A 13359-nucleotide genomic window follows, 5' to 3' on the forward strand; every position below is an offset into this window, starting at 1 on the left:
CTAATTATGTTCACTGGTCTGGCTATACTGCTGAGTTGTAAGTCCACCTGACACCTGGGTCATTACTGTATGCAAAAAATATTAAAATGCCATAGAATACATTAAAAAAACATGCTTGGTGTAAATTCTCAGATGTACACAGTGAATAATCTTCATGAACAAATAATTTGAATTTGAATAATTTGAATGTGTATTTGAATTTTTTTTGGCCTAGTATAAACAGACAGACATGTGCCATGGATGGAATTGTGTGATCTTTGTGATGATGCATATAGGCCTAGGGTTAAATCTCAGCAGAGTAGGACAGGAAAATGAAAACATAACAGGATATCTCACTTGATCATCTGTTATCTATACATCCTCAAAATGTTACGTAAGGAGACTTTCAGCATGTCGCCTCACATCTGTCCGTTGAGGATATGGAACAAGTTGTGACTTGGAGATCTCTGATGTACCTCCTGAATGCAAAAACAAGCAAACAACTTTTTTCTGCAGGATTAAGTGATTTAGGAATGACATGGTTGCTAGAAAATGTATGCATATAGAGGATTATGCATCTTGTTATCTGGATGGACATGTCTATTTTAAGGGAACACGCGATACAATCTATTATGCACCACTCATTTACAAAGTATAACAGATGGGAAAGTTCTAGAAGACGATTGCTCTGGAAATCCTGTACAGAAGTGTTCGCCCATTGTCATTCCTTAAGTTTGTCACCTGTTTTTTTTTTCCTTATCACATAGAAACATGTATATTACACTTATGTTCTAAATATGGCTATTTACAAAACATATTTCTGTATTCGTGGCAGGATAAATGTCCTTGCCTGCACAAAGCTTTCTAAAATGCTTTCCTCTAAACCGCTTTGCTTTGGTTCATAATCATTTACCACATTTTTTCCATGTGCACATATGCAGCACATTTGTTGACCCATCTTTTGGCATCCATTGACTGAGCATCTGTCCCTAGGGACTCCAGGGTCAATACCTCTCATAAGACTTTAATTCCAAACAATATTCACTATAAATCCATATTTGCAGCTTATCAGATTTACACTATAGGCTATTTTGAAAGGATTGGTGAGGAATAGAGTGGGGCAGACTGAGTAGCCTAAGCACTGTAGCAAGTTTGAACATTTTTGAAACTCATATCATCCAAAGATTAATTAAATCTGAATGGTTGTCACATACGGTGCTACACTTGCATATGGTGCCTTTTGTGGATAGTCCTGTTGAGACAATTAGACTTGTGCTTAGTCATTGCTGTCAGCTTGCAGAACCCTTCTTGTGTAGGTCTAAAGCTATTCAAATGTAGGCCTACATAAATTGTATATATAAATAAATAAATAAATAAACAAATAAAAAACTGTAACAGTAGCCTGCGTGTGGTTGCATCTTGCGCCCCCTGTCACAACTTTGCCACACATTGAAATGATAACCTACCTGTTCAATGGATCTTCTGGCCATTCGATTTCCGTTTCGAAAATGAAAATTAACAAAACAAAAAACGAAGGATTATTTGATTTGCGTTTTAAAATACAAAATCGAAAAACGAGAATCAAGTCGACCCAAGTCGTTTTCCGTTTTCCTAATCGGTTTCAAAACATCAATACAAATACCGAAATTAGTTTTAGACCCTAGCCTACCTAATGTCCTGGTCTATGGGCATGGTAAGGTACTGCCCCCTTGTGGTTATAATTGTAAGTCCTGAAGACAGGAAGACAGGGAAATCTTCTGTTATTTAGTACAAATATTTAAATATCAAGGATGGCAACTCACGTAAATCAAGACATGAAAAGGTTTCTTGCGTTTATATATTCAAGGCAAATTTCAGATTAGGATATGTGTATTTTGCAATATGAAGAACGTGACACCACCCATCACATGCACATGCACTCAAAAACAAAGCTGTGCTTTAAATCTGTTAATGATGTGAGCTTCTAATTAACTGCCGATTGTTATTAGAGGATGCAACCTTTGTGTGCCCATTCGACCCAACGATTTCGGAAGGCTTTTAGATTGACATCCTAAACAGGAAGTGCGAGGAATGGTCAGGGAGGATACACTGATCTCTCAGAGGGATTTGCCCCTTCATTTAATATCCCTGTGTATTGCCCATAGGTATTGCCCTAAGAAAAAAGAAAACAAGACTTGGCGAGGTAACCTACACATATCACCGGCTATGTCGGAGACATACGGTAAGATTTATGGCAGTGTTATTCGAATTCATCGTACGGATATTTTTTAAGCAGGTGTCAGAATCGTCCCCGTCATTTTGTTAAAAAATAGTGGCTGGCTGGTATATTGGCTGTCGATGAAACATTTTAGCAAGTGTTCTCTCACGCCCATAGGCATTTGTAGATCATTAGCTAGGTCCGTTAGCTAGCAGAGGTGATATTTAACGTTAACTAGACGGCGGAGGATAGTCCGCTTTTTTCTCTGCACTGCTAAAGCCTAAGCTAAATTAGTGATGTTGCTATCGTTTAGGAATGTTGTTAGTTTCCACTGTCTTTTGTGCCCCATATATTTTATATAGCTTAGCGTTGTTTGTATGCCTTTGCTAACACAACCTTGGCTATGCTGTAGGCTGTAGGCTACATCCTGAAAGACCATCCATAGGTCAGCATCACAAGGCATCCTTGTTGTTTTTTAGGCGTAACGTTACAGCCCGAGGCTAGATAGTTGACATGTCACTGTCGCAAACAACGACATAAGTTACAGTGTTTAAAATGTATTATTGATCACATGCTAATAAAGGACATTGAATATTGTCATTATCATGTATCTTCCTCTAAATAGAGTGATTGCCGATGATGACGTCCCATTACATTATGCAGATTAGATTATTTTGACAGAATTCTTTTTCAAAGTGATTAACAGAACGACTGAAAACATAGACCTAGCCTACTGTTATATCTCAGTCATAACAAGCCATTACAAAATCAGAAACGGACGATATAAATCAAGCCTTCAATTGCATTCCTACTGCTAGCACGTAGCTATCCTGCTTTACTTTTTTTTTTCGGGAAAGGAAACGGTAACACTTTTAATTTTGTTCACAGATTTCCTGTTCAAGTTCCTTGTTATAGGAAATGCAGGAACTGGCAAATCTTGCCTTCTTCACCAATTCATAGAAAAGAGATGTAAGTTTAAAGCCACCAGTCTGTTTCAAAACCACTGTCCTACATGTTTATGTTAATGTTCCTCTCACTATTCTGCTTTGGATGATTTGTTATCTATGAGTTTATTTTCATCCCTTTCCCCTCTCTTCCAGTCAAGGAGGACTCAAACCACACAATAGGCGTGGAGTTTGGCTCTAAAATCATCAGTGTGGTGAACAAGTTTGTCAAGCTGCAAATCTGGGACACAGCAGGACAGGAGAGATTTAGGTAACACTGGAAGGCCTCCCACCTGTTGCTAACGTTTCTCACTTTATTTCAGGACATCTGAATAGGCTCACAGTAAATGACAAGCTCCGCATTGGACATTAGTCTTCTCATTAGTCCTCTCTCGCCTCTCTCGCCTCTCTCGGCGCCATCTGCTCCCCAATCATGTCGCCCTTCTGTCTCTGTGTGTGGGAGGCTGCAGTGCGTAGCCTCCCTTGGTTTCTCAGCTCGGCTCTCATAGATAGTGTTTCTCCATGCATCTGCCCCCACCATCCATGGGCTTTGATGGGAAGAGCGTTAGCAGCTGTCTAAAGCTGTACCCAGTTATCTGGTGGAGCTCCTACTCACTCCACCATCTGGTTTTGCCTGCTTGTTGACTTTTAACAAAAATATGTAGCCTGAATGAGTGTTGGCCTCTATACCAAGTCTTGGAAAGCCTCTGTCAAACTACTCTTACTGGAAGCTCTTTATTGATTCTGTGTGACTGGAATAATGAATCTGGGTTGGTTAAATACCAACCAGATGGGGAAAAAATAGTTTGTCAATGCAAGTTTGATCATTACCATATACTGTAAATTCATCTGTATCATGAAGCCTCAGGTGTATTTGTGTCTTAACTTGAGTCACTCTGAAGAGTGTCTGAGTCAACATTTTTTTTTTTTTTAACTTGCTGGCCTGTCAGGCTGCAGAAAGCTGAAGCACAGCAGAATGTGTCTTGCCTCCTGCTTTCACAAACTGTGTAGTCTATACATAGACCTAGACACAACACCTTAAAATCTTGGTTCAAATATTTGTTTTCATGTTGGTGTTTCTTCTTCAATCTCTGAAAATGGCAGACCCACCGCAAGTTGTCAGTAAAAGTGTAGTAGCAGTGTCCACAAACATTGCCATGGTTAGCATGGTGTTTAGTGGAATGGTACTCTTAAAGACAGCTCTTTTAGCTGAGTAAATTGCTTTTCATAACGCCATAAATATATTTTAACCAATCTGATTGTATGACTGGAACACATATAGACCCTTTGTTCTTATTGTTAACTGTGGTGTCCTAATTTTACACCAACACTTGCCATTTTCATATTGTTATAGGAGATTTATAATGCCGTCAGATATATTGCATTTGACAGCATGTTGGCATTGCTCTTAAAGACTCTCTCAGACGTTAAAGATTCCTTGGCAGTCACTTTTTGTGGTCAGACAGGCTAATGAGCAGGCTAGTTGGCAGCCTACACAGAGGGCAAGTAGTGCATGATAGCTAGCTAGCTACCGTATGTCCTTAGAGACAATCATTGTGCTGAATGTGGAAGGAAAAATCACTGGTCAGTGAAACAATGTCAATGATTATTACAGACCCAATTTTAATTTACCTGAGTCGTTCTGTGTCAAATCAGACAAGGTTGTTGTTGCACTGTCTCAGATTTTGTTGGGGATCCATTCACGTCTATATTGTGAATGGGTCCTCAAAGCCAAGGCCTATACCAAACCAAGACAAACATGTTCGACTGAACTAGTAAAGGTTTGTATGGCATGCTCATTGATTTTCTACAAGCCAAGTATAGAAGGGCAATAGTCAAAGAATAGTTTAAAAAGTAAAGAATAAAAAAGAAAACATAAAACACACAAGATAATAGTACATACAGTACAAGCATAAAGGGGCAATAGTTTAAAAATGTTAAACAAGTAATAATTAAAAGATATAAAAAACAACATAGAATGATTAGAAGACAGTGCAAAATAGCAAATTACTAGAACACAGCCAACAACTTAACCGTATGCTTCGTATAAAACTCACTCAGATTCTCATGTTTTGGCACAAACAGTAAAAGGAATGATGAACACTCTGATTAACAGCATAAAAGCATGAGAGGGCAATAGTTAAAGGGAGAAAAAAGTTCAGGCAGGGACTCAGACATGTTGCAAAGATTGCCTTTAACAGATGAGTGGGCTGTTTATGCTCCTCCAAGGTCCATAATTCAGTTGGGGCTACCGGTTGATAGTCAGCAGGGGGGGTTCGGCGTCTCTGTTTCAGCTTGTGCAAAGTGTTTTGGTTCAGCCGGGTTGTTGATGTCTTGTTCCGTCTGTACAGCTACTGAGCGAAACAATGCTGGGTGATGGGGAGAGAGGAGATAGTGTTCAGTTTTGGATTTTGGCTCCAATCCAACTGAGTTCTATGCTGCTTGGTCTGAAATATTTTCAGGTCTGGTGTTTGCCAATGTTTTGTACTCACATTTTGCTTTGTTAAGTCAATGCTTTCATTATCTCTATTAGCAGCGATATCAGCCTGTTGGGGTACAGTCTCTGCATTTCCAGCTGTTGTTGCTGTACTTGCTTCATGAGATGTTTCTCATGGTTCATCTATCTTTGATGGAAGGGCATCAATCTTTGATTCCAAAGTAGAAATCCTCTGTTGAAGCTCAGTACATTTTCCACAGGATTCCTTGGTCTTCCCATTTTGTTTTAATCCAACTTCAAGGTGACTTGCTGTTCAGTTTTTGCCCATTGACTCTAATGGCTCATGTAAAGATGCCTACCAGGATAAAATGTACCGGTTTTACTATCTTTGTTAACCAAAACTTGGAAATAAAATAAAGGAGAGAAAAAGAGTTGAAATTGCTAGAAAGGATAGATTAAGCAGGAGTAGTGTGAAAACCGTCCGACTTGCTTGAGTTGGAGGAAATGCAAAAGTACAAGGCATATAAGTGCATTGTACGCATTTAATATTAATCTTTTTTTTTTCTTTAAATGCAATTTTTTATTAATGTTGTGCCAATATTTGAGTTCTCCACATATAATGGGCTAGTAGTAATGGGCTATGTGTAAGTACTTAATTTAGTGCATTTAGTGCACAAAGTATCAATGCTGTACCATACAGCATATGTAGATAATTACATAGAGTCAGTCAGGAACAACAAGATAGATAGAGTTCCTCAGGGCAAAAAGGAAGAAGCAAAAGTATAACAATGTAATTAACCAAGTTTATTTCTCTATGAAGGAAACATGGTACAACAGTGGGACTAAATTATTAAACATTGGACTATTCCCATATAGATTTTTATGTTACCCAACATGCCATTTTTGTCCTGTGAAAATAACCAAAAAATACAACCACACCGAGTTTTATTCTTAATTTCTCCATGCCATGTAGGTACAAAAAATAAATATTACCCTCAATATCAGTCTTTTTTGCACTTTGTTCTGAATTTAGGGCCTTATATTATTAAATGAATGGGCATGCATGCAGTAAAAACTTCGAATCTGTTTATATTCAGTCCTACAAAGTCTGGGCAGGCTAGGAATAATACTTTGACATGAAGAAAATAAAGAAAATAAAAATATTTTTTATTAAAATATTAAAGGAAATGTCCTACATTTTGACCATCTGACATTAACATCTATCTTCAACATCTACATTTGTACTTGTAGGTCATTTCTTTTTTCAAGACTTGAGAATTGTCTTCTCCATGTTCTGTGCAGGTCAGTCACCCGAAGCTATTACAGAGGGGCAGCAGGAGCGTTGCTGGTCTATGACATCACAAGGTAATGGCACATCACTGCTCACCATGGAGCCGTTTGATTGGTGTTGCACTAGTAGAGTAATCTGACCTCTCCCCGTCTTCTGTCCTCCTTGCAGTCGGGAAACCTACAATGCGCTCACGAACTGGCTAACGGATGCAAGAATGCTGGCCAGCCAAAACATCGTCATCATCCTGTGCGGGAACAAGAAAGACCTGGATGCAGATCGGGAGGTGACTTTCTTGGAGGCGTCACGCTTTGCACAGGAGAACGGTAAGAATATTCCATCACCTGGCCATGCATGCACTGCCTCATGGTGCCCCCAAACAGCTGGTGTTGTGTTGTTGTTAACCTTACCAAATACTGTATGTCAGAATGTTTTGTTTTATGTGTTTATTTATTTGTTGCGGATTCCAGATTTTAAACACAGTGTACAGCTGATCTAGATTTGAGCTAGGTTAGGAAGGCTCCTCAATCAATAGGGTAGGACTAGGAGGGTAGAAAAATACATGTGTTGAAAGTTTCAGTCTCAAGAACCGTATGTGTTATTTAACACACACTCTTTCAAGATGTCAATCAGTCTGAAGAGATACTAAGTCATATTTTATGGAAAGTCACTCGTGCATTATGCATAACATTTATGTAATTAAGTCTGTGGCCTTTCTAATCAGTGCATTACTATTGTGTGTATTTACATTTGACCACCAGAGGTCACTAGAGCATAATGATGCAGATAATACCTACTGTGTGACTCTTAAGACCAGCTCTATGACATTCCAACAAATTAGCACAGTTATGTCGGGGTCGTAATGAATGACAGTATAGACTGTCCCACAAGCGAAATGGATGCCCCATGTGACCTCTAAATGTGAGCTGTGCTGTGCTGTCCCTGGTCTCTGTTGGGATGAGCAGAGCTGATGTTTCTGGAGACCAGCGCTCTGACGGGGGAGAATGTGGAGGAGGCGTTTGTGCAGTGTGCTCGGAAAATCCTGAACAAGATAGAATCAGGTATCTGTCTGCAGCTATCATCAGCAGCCTGACACTGGCGCTGTACACTGGTGTGCAATTACATGTCCACATGTGATTTAATATACACTTTGTACTTCACAATAAATATCCACATGTGATTTAATATACACTTTGTACTTCACAATAAATATCCACATGTGATTTAATACACTTTGTACTTCACAATAAATATCCACATGTGATTTAATATACACTTTGTACTTCACAATAAATGTGATTTAATATACATTTTGTACTTCACAATAAATATCCACATGTGATTTAATATACACTTTGTACTTCACAATAAATATCCACAGGTGATTTAATATACACTTTGTACTTCACAATAAATATCCACATGTGATTTAATACACTTTGTAGTATGCTTGACCAAGTTTTGGTGGTGTTATTACTGTAGTTCACCATATCATGGGACCCAATCACATGAAGGGTGTATTTGTAGAATATATTCTGTCAATTTCTATTGTCTTCTATTGTGTTCTGTTCGGTGTATATTGTATGATGATTGATTGATGGTATACACTGTGCTTATGTACTTGCATTCCTTCTTCCCTGCCTGCACACCAGGAGAGCTGGACCCAGAGCGAATGGGTTCTGGTATCCAGTACGGCGATGCGGCTCTGCGACAGCTGCGATCCCCCCGCAGGGCGCAGGCCCAGAGTGCCCAGGAGTGTGGCTGCTAATCCGCATGCTTTCCGCACTGGCAACCAAGGTGAGCCAGCCAGTCTGGAGTGGGCAGCCAGTCTATTAATTGCACCATTAGCTCAGTGATGTTGTATTAAGAATAGTCTATTAGCGGTGTAGGTGACTCAAAAATGCTGCAACTTCAGAGTGAACTAATGGAAAAATGGTCTCGCATGATATTAGATCTCAGAGACCAGCCTCAGCAATGCCCACCACACACCGAGTGCAGTCCTTTGCTCTCTTAATGTGAAACATCACTGATGTTTGACCAGCAGCAGCAGTGACCACGAGTGAGGTTTCCTGCTGAGTAGTGCCGCATCTTGGACCTACTCCCAGTGTGATTACTCTGGCTCCTAGCTGCTGAGTGCCTGTTATGTTGCACATAGCGACGTGTTGAACTGATGAGGTTGGGTGACTAGGAAGCGATACGCACTCCAGTTCTAGTGTTACTACACGCATTCACACTTGTAGTTGTAGTTAGTACACTTATTTCTGTTCCTAACGCAGTTACCATACCAATTGATCTGATTTATTTTAAGCCATGAAATATTTCTTTCTTCGATACTCATTTGTCCCCCAAATGTAAACAAATGGATATAATATATGACGTTACATGTTTGTGTGAGCTCTGAGGAATGCTGCTCTGGTCCTTCACAGTTGTTGTTACTTTGGTAACATTATTTTGACAACTGCATTGGAGCTGCAACTAACAATTGTTTTCGATGTCAATTCATCTGTTGATTATTTTCCTGATTGCCGGTAATTGAATATTTGTTTGATCGATAAAATGTCAGAAGCCCAAGATTATGTCCTCAATTGCCTTGTTTTATCCACATTTAAAATATTTTGTTTACTGTCATAGATGACTAATAGATGAGTTTAAGAATCTATGGGCAAAACATTTTAGGTAATTTGCTTTATAATGTACAAAAACGTATTAACCGACAAAAATAGTTGCCGATTAATTTAGTAGTTGACAATTAATCGATTAATTGTTGCAGCCCAAAACTGAATATTTCACTTTTTAAAACCCATTTATCTCTGCCTTTTAAATGGGCTAGTGGATGACTGACATCTACTAGGAGGGAGGAGAGGTCCTAGTGGGGGACTATATTTGGTGTCCCAAAAGCCATCGGTCAAGATGCCTCTTCCATGACATAGCAGATGTCTGCCTTAGCACAGAGTTCTGGCCTCCACTCTATTTCAGTGAGAGTAAAGGTAGAGTGAAGGATCAAAAGTGTGAGAGAGAGAGAGGAGGAGAGAGAGCGGCAGAGGTAGAGAGAGAGAGAGCGGCAGAGAGAGAGAGATGAGGAGAGAGCTGCAGAGGTAGAGAGAGGGAGATAGAGAGAGAGAGAGAGAGATGATAGAGAGAGAGATGAGGAGAGAGAGTGGCAGAGAGAGAGATGAGAGAGCGGCAGAGGTAGAGAGAGAGAGAGATAGAGAGATGAGGAGAGAGTGGATGAGGTAGAGAGAGAGAGATGAGGAGAGAGAGTGGCAGAGGTAGAGAGAGAGAGGGGGAGAGAGTAACCCCTCCTCCTCCAGCTTCTCTTCTCTGCCACTCCAAACCTTATCAGCCAGCCGTAACGGTGCACGCTAGCTGTTATATTTAACTCCTGAAGCCTCCTGAAGCCGAGGCACCAAGGGTTCCTGCAGCGCCTTATTTGGTGCCCGAGGAATGGCAGAGAGACAAATGGAGGGGTCGGATGGAGAGTTAACAGTGCAGTCCCCAAAACAGTAGCCAGCACCCCTATGTGTGTGTGTGTGTGTGTGCGTGTGTGTGCGTGTGTGTGCGTGTGTGTGTGTGTGTGTGTGTGTGTGTGTGATTGTACTGGAGGGATCCAGAGGCAGGAGCAGTGTCAGAGAACATTTAGTCTCTTGAGTATAGGAGATTTAATTTTAAACAACACTCAGGGTATCCTGTTGCGATCCTTTGCCCTTGGTGTCAGTAAGAATAGAAAAGGCACTGATAATGACTTTGCCTTTGCCTTTGTTATACAATGACAATGGCCTTAATTAAAAATCAAATAATTGTATTGGTTTCTATGTATCTAATGTTTATATTAGTTTTTATTTTTATTTCTTATATTTTTGCATTATTTTATCTTTGATACTTGTATAGCTTATAATTAATTGCATAGTTTTATATATACCTAAATGTTTTTGTTTGTTTTCTTCTGAAACCTGATTTTATGATTTATTTTGCCTTTGTAATAGTTACGTTTTCCACCTCTGAAAACTTAAGCCCTTGGCACAAAATAATGTTTTTCTTTGAAAATGTGTTTTAGCATTTTTACTCTGTAATATCACTGTCATGATGTGACAACAGATGTGAATTGACTGTGATGTCCTGTTGTACACACAGACAGGTGTGTGAGGACGTGGAAAGATCGGACAGCTGTGGGGGAAAGCGTTGTGATGTTGGGGCTCGGTGAGGCGGAGCGGCTCTTTTCCTGAACCTTCCTTTTTGCTTGCGGACGGATGGCTAGCGGCAGAGAGAACCCTGGTCGGGCCGTCAAAACTCCAGCTCTCTCTGGAACGCCAAGATCTGCGTCCCAGTCCCCCGAGAGGGAGCGCCCTTGTGATCCAAAACATCCAAGAGTGGAGAGAGGGGAAACAGAAAAAAAAAGAAAAAAAAGAAATCCCTGTCATCTTTGCTGAAAGCCCCCGTGTTGAAGGGCAGGCCCGTCCATGTGCCCTAGTTTCTCACCGTGTATGTTGTAAAACCACTCTGAAGAAAGCCCCCCCCCCCCCCCCCCCCCCCAAAGCATGTTTAAGGATTGACATGGCCATGCATCTCATCTTTAGCTTTAGCACTCATATGATAGATAACCTGTCAATAGTGGCATATCATGTTTACGTCTGTGGCGAATCGTTCCTTTCAGTGCAATGTTAAATACTCCCCAGACTTGCAGACAAAGACACTTTCACACATTTATGCCGTTATCATGGACTCTCAGTTTCTTGTGTTTGTACAAAGACAGTCATTGCTTTTGCATTCTATCACAATCACACTACAGATGGAAAGCTGCTGTGTTTGTTTATATCCAGTTGAACATGCAGTATTGGAGGGACCCTCATTAGAACATGAGTGTCCTCCATTGGAGAGAATGTTTCACAAGGTTTTTGTGTGTCCTTCAGCCTCTGATTATTCTCTTTAATTATTTAGTTGCGAATCTTTGAACCCTAAATGTTCCAAACGAATGGACCAACTTCAGCCTTTTATCTTTTGTCAAGTTTTGTGTATCATGACAGTATACATTTTAAGCATGTCATTTTTTTTTTAAATATAGATTAATAGGCCCTTTCATTTTTACTTGAAAATGTCCCACTCTCACACCCTGTATTTGCCCATGATTTACAGACATATGAAATACCAAATACACTACTGTATGTTGAATGTGTAGCAAAATATCGTTGAAATCCTTTAAATCAAATCCTAAGTTTAGTGTGTCTGTTTTTCATCTTCATTTGTCAGGGAATTGCTGTGCTGCCGAACAGAAAGAAATATATACCTCTACACTGTTCTCAGAAGGAAAGACATTATCAAGCTTTGTATCTAGAGGCAAGCCTCCTAAAACCACGATGGTTTTTTTTTAAGAAACTCAGTCCAGACCGTGACATCACTGAATTTTAAGCATTTGTACAAATTGCAGGTGAGAGTATTTTGAGGCTGAATGCTGAAAGAGACTAAATATTTTAAACTCAAAGGGAATCCCAGCCTTGAAAGGTTACTTATTGTTCTTCATGGTTGAAGCCCAGATCAAGGCTTATTTTTGTATAAGCAGTGCAGCACTAATATTATCACAACCAAAACAATCAACAGTTCAAATCAAATAAAGGTGATGTCTGCACTGCCATGTCTTTGTTGAGCTTTTGCTCAGATCTTTTGTACATATAGTGTCTGGTATTTAAACAACTATCTTCTCTGTTTTTCAAACTTGCCTTAGACTCTTTTGCTAGTGGAGGGAGGGAGTTGAGAAAAGCACTTGATTACAACAGGTTTATACCACTGGTCATGTGTTTGAGTGGTCAACCACATGCAGATCTTCACTACTAGCCAGCAGGGTCAGTCGTGCTGTGATTGACAATGTGTTGTAATTAACCCCACATATATACACACACACACACACACACACATATATATGTCTGTCTTTATGTTATAGCTCAAAAATTAAAGCAAATCGTCGAATATGGCTTAAATGCCTGAGTCCAGAGTTATATTTATCCGTAGAAATAATCTTATGTAACCTACTGCTGCCATTCTGAAGTGCCAGTCTGGGCATCTATTATCTAGCATCTAATATTTCTTAGGTGTCTTAAATATCTATCATGAAAATCATCTTTAATGTCTTTGTGTGGCACACTGACATGATTCATCTGAAAATGGCTGTTTTTATTTTTTAAGAGATGGAATATAGAATTAGACATATAGATTGTATTGGCTCTTTTATCTGAAGTTGGCACTTCACCTTTTACAGCTTATTCTACTTCTACTGTAATGCAGAAAAGAAGGCAGGACAAAACATCTGATACTGGTGATCTCAGACGACAGACATTTGTATGTATTTATGTGGTGGTGTATGTAACTTATTTTAACTGCAGCTTTTCAAATGACATAATTCCAGATGTTGCCGCCTCTGACTGTATTTATAAACACTGAAAGAAACTGTTTTTGTCTTAATCCTTTTAAAAAAAAAAAAAATCGACTGCATGATACATTTAAAATAGGCCGTCATGAGTCTGCT

General features: G+C 39.6%; 1 protein-coding gene across 2 annotated transcripts; it reads left to right on the forward strand.

Moving 5' to 3' along the window:
* Positions 1 to 1959: 1959 nt before the first annotated feature.
* rab4a (RAB4a, member RAS oncogene family) lies at positions 1960 to 13122 on the forward strand. Of its 2 annotated transcripts, none has more exons than XM_042066329.1 (8): positions 1960 to 2200; positions 3065 to 3145; positions 3277 to 3391; positions 6860 to 6922; positions 7017 to 7171; positions 7811 to 7906; positions 8501 to 8642; positions 10977 to 13122. In XM_042066329.1, the coding sequence occupies exons 1-7, from the start codon at positions 2050 to 2052 to the stop codon at positions 8611 to 8613; spliced, it is 774 nt and encodes a 257-aa protein (XP_041922263.1). In that variant the 5' UTR covers positions 1960 to 2049; the 3' UTR covers positions 8614 to 8642; positions 10977 to 13122. The 2 variants fall into 2 exon arrangements, with proteins under 2 accessions (XP_041922263.1, XP_041922262.1); XM_042066328.1 differs by having other exon boundaries at positions 1964 to 2200; positions 8498 to 8642.
* The last annotated feature ends 237 nt before the right edge of the window (positions 13123 to 13359 follow it).

Source organism: Alosa sapidissima, chromosome 16 (genome assembly GCF_018492685.1).
Source record: "Alosa sapidissima isolate fAloSap1 chromosome 16, fAloSap1.pri, whole genome shotgun sequence".
Lineage (NCBI taxonomy): Eukaryota > Metazoa > Chordata > Actinopteri > Clupeiformes > Clupeidae > Alosa > Alosa sapidissima.

Excerpts from the sequence above, each read along its gene's own strand:
- rab4a (XM_042066328.1), top strand. The coding sequence starts at position 2,050 with ATGGTCAGGGAGGATACACTGATCTCTCAGAGGGATTTGCCCCTTCAT. Across the intron at positions 3,146-3,276 it reads CCAATTCATAGAAAAGAGAT|TCAAGGAGGACTCAAACCAC; the intron begins GTAAGTTTAAAG and ends CCTCTCTTCCAG. Across the intron at positions 7,172-7,810 it reads ACGCTTTGCACAGGAGAACG|AGCTGATGTTTCTGGAGACC; the intron begins GTAAGAATATTC and ends TGGGATGAGCAG.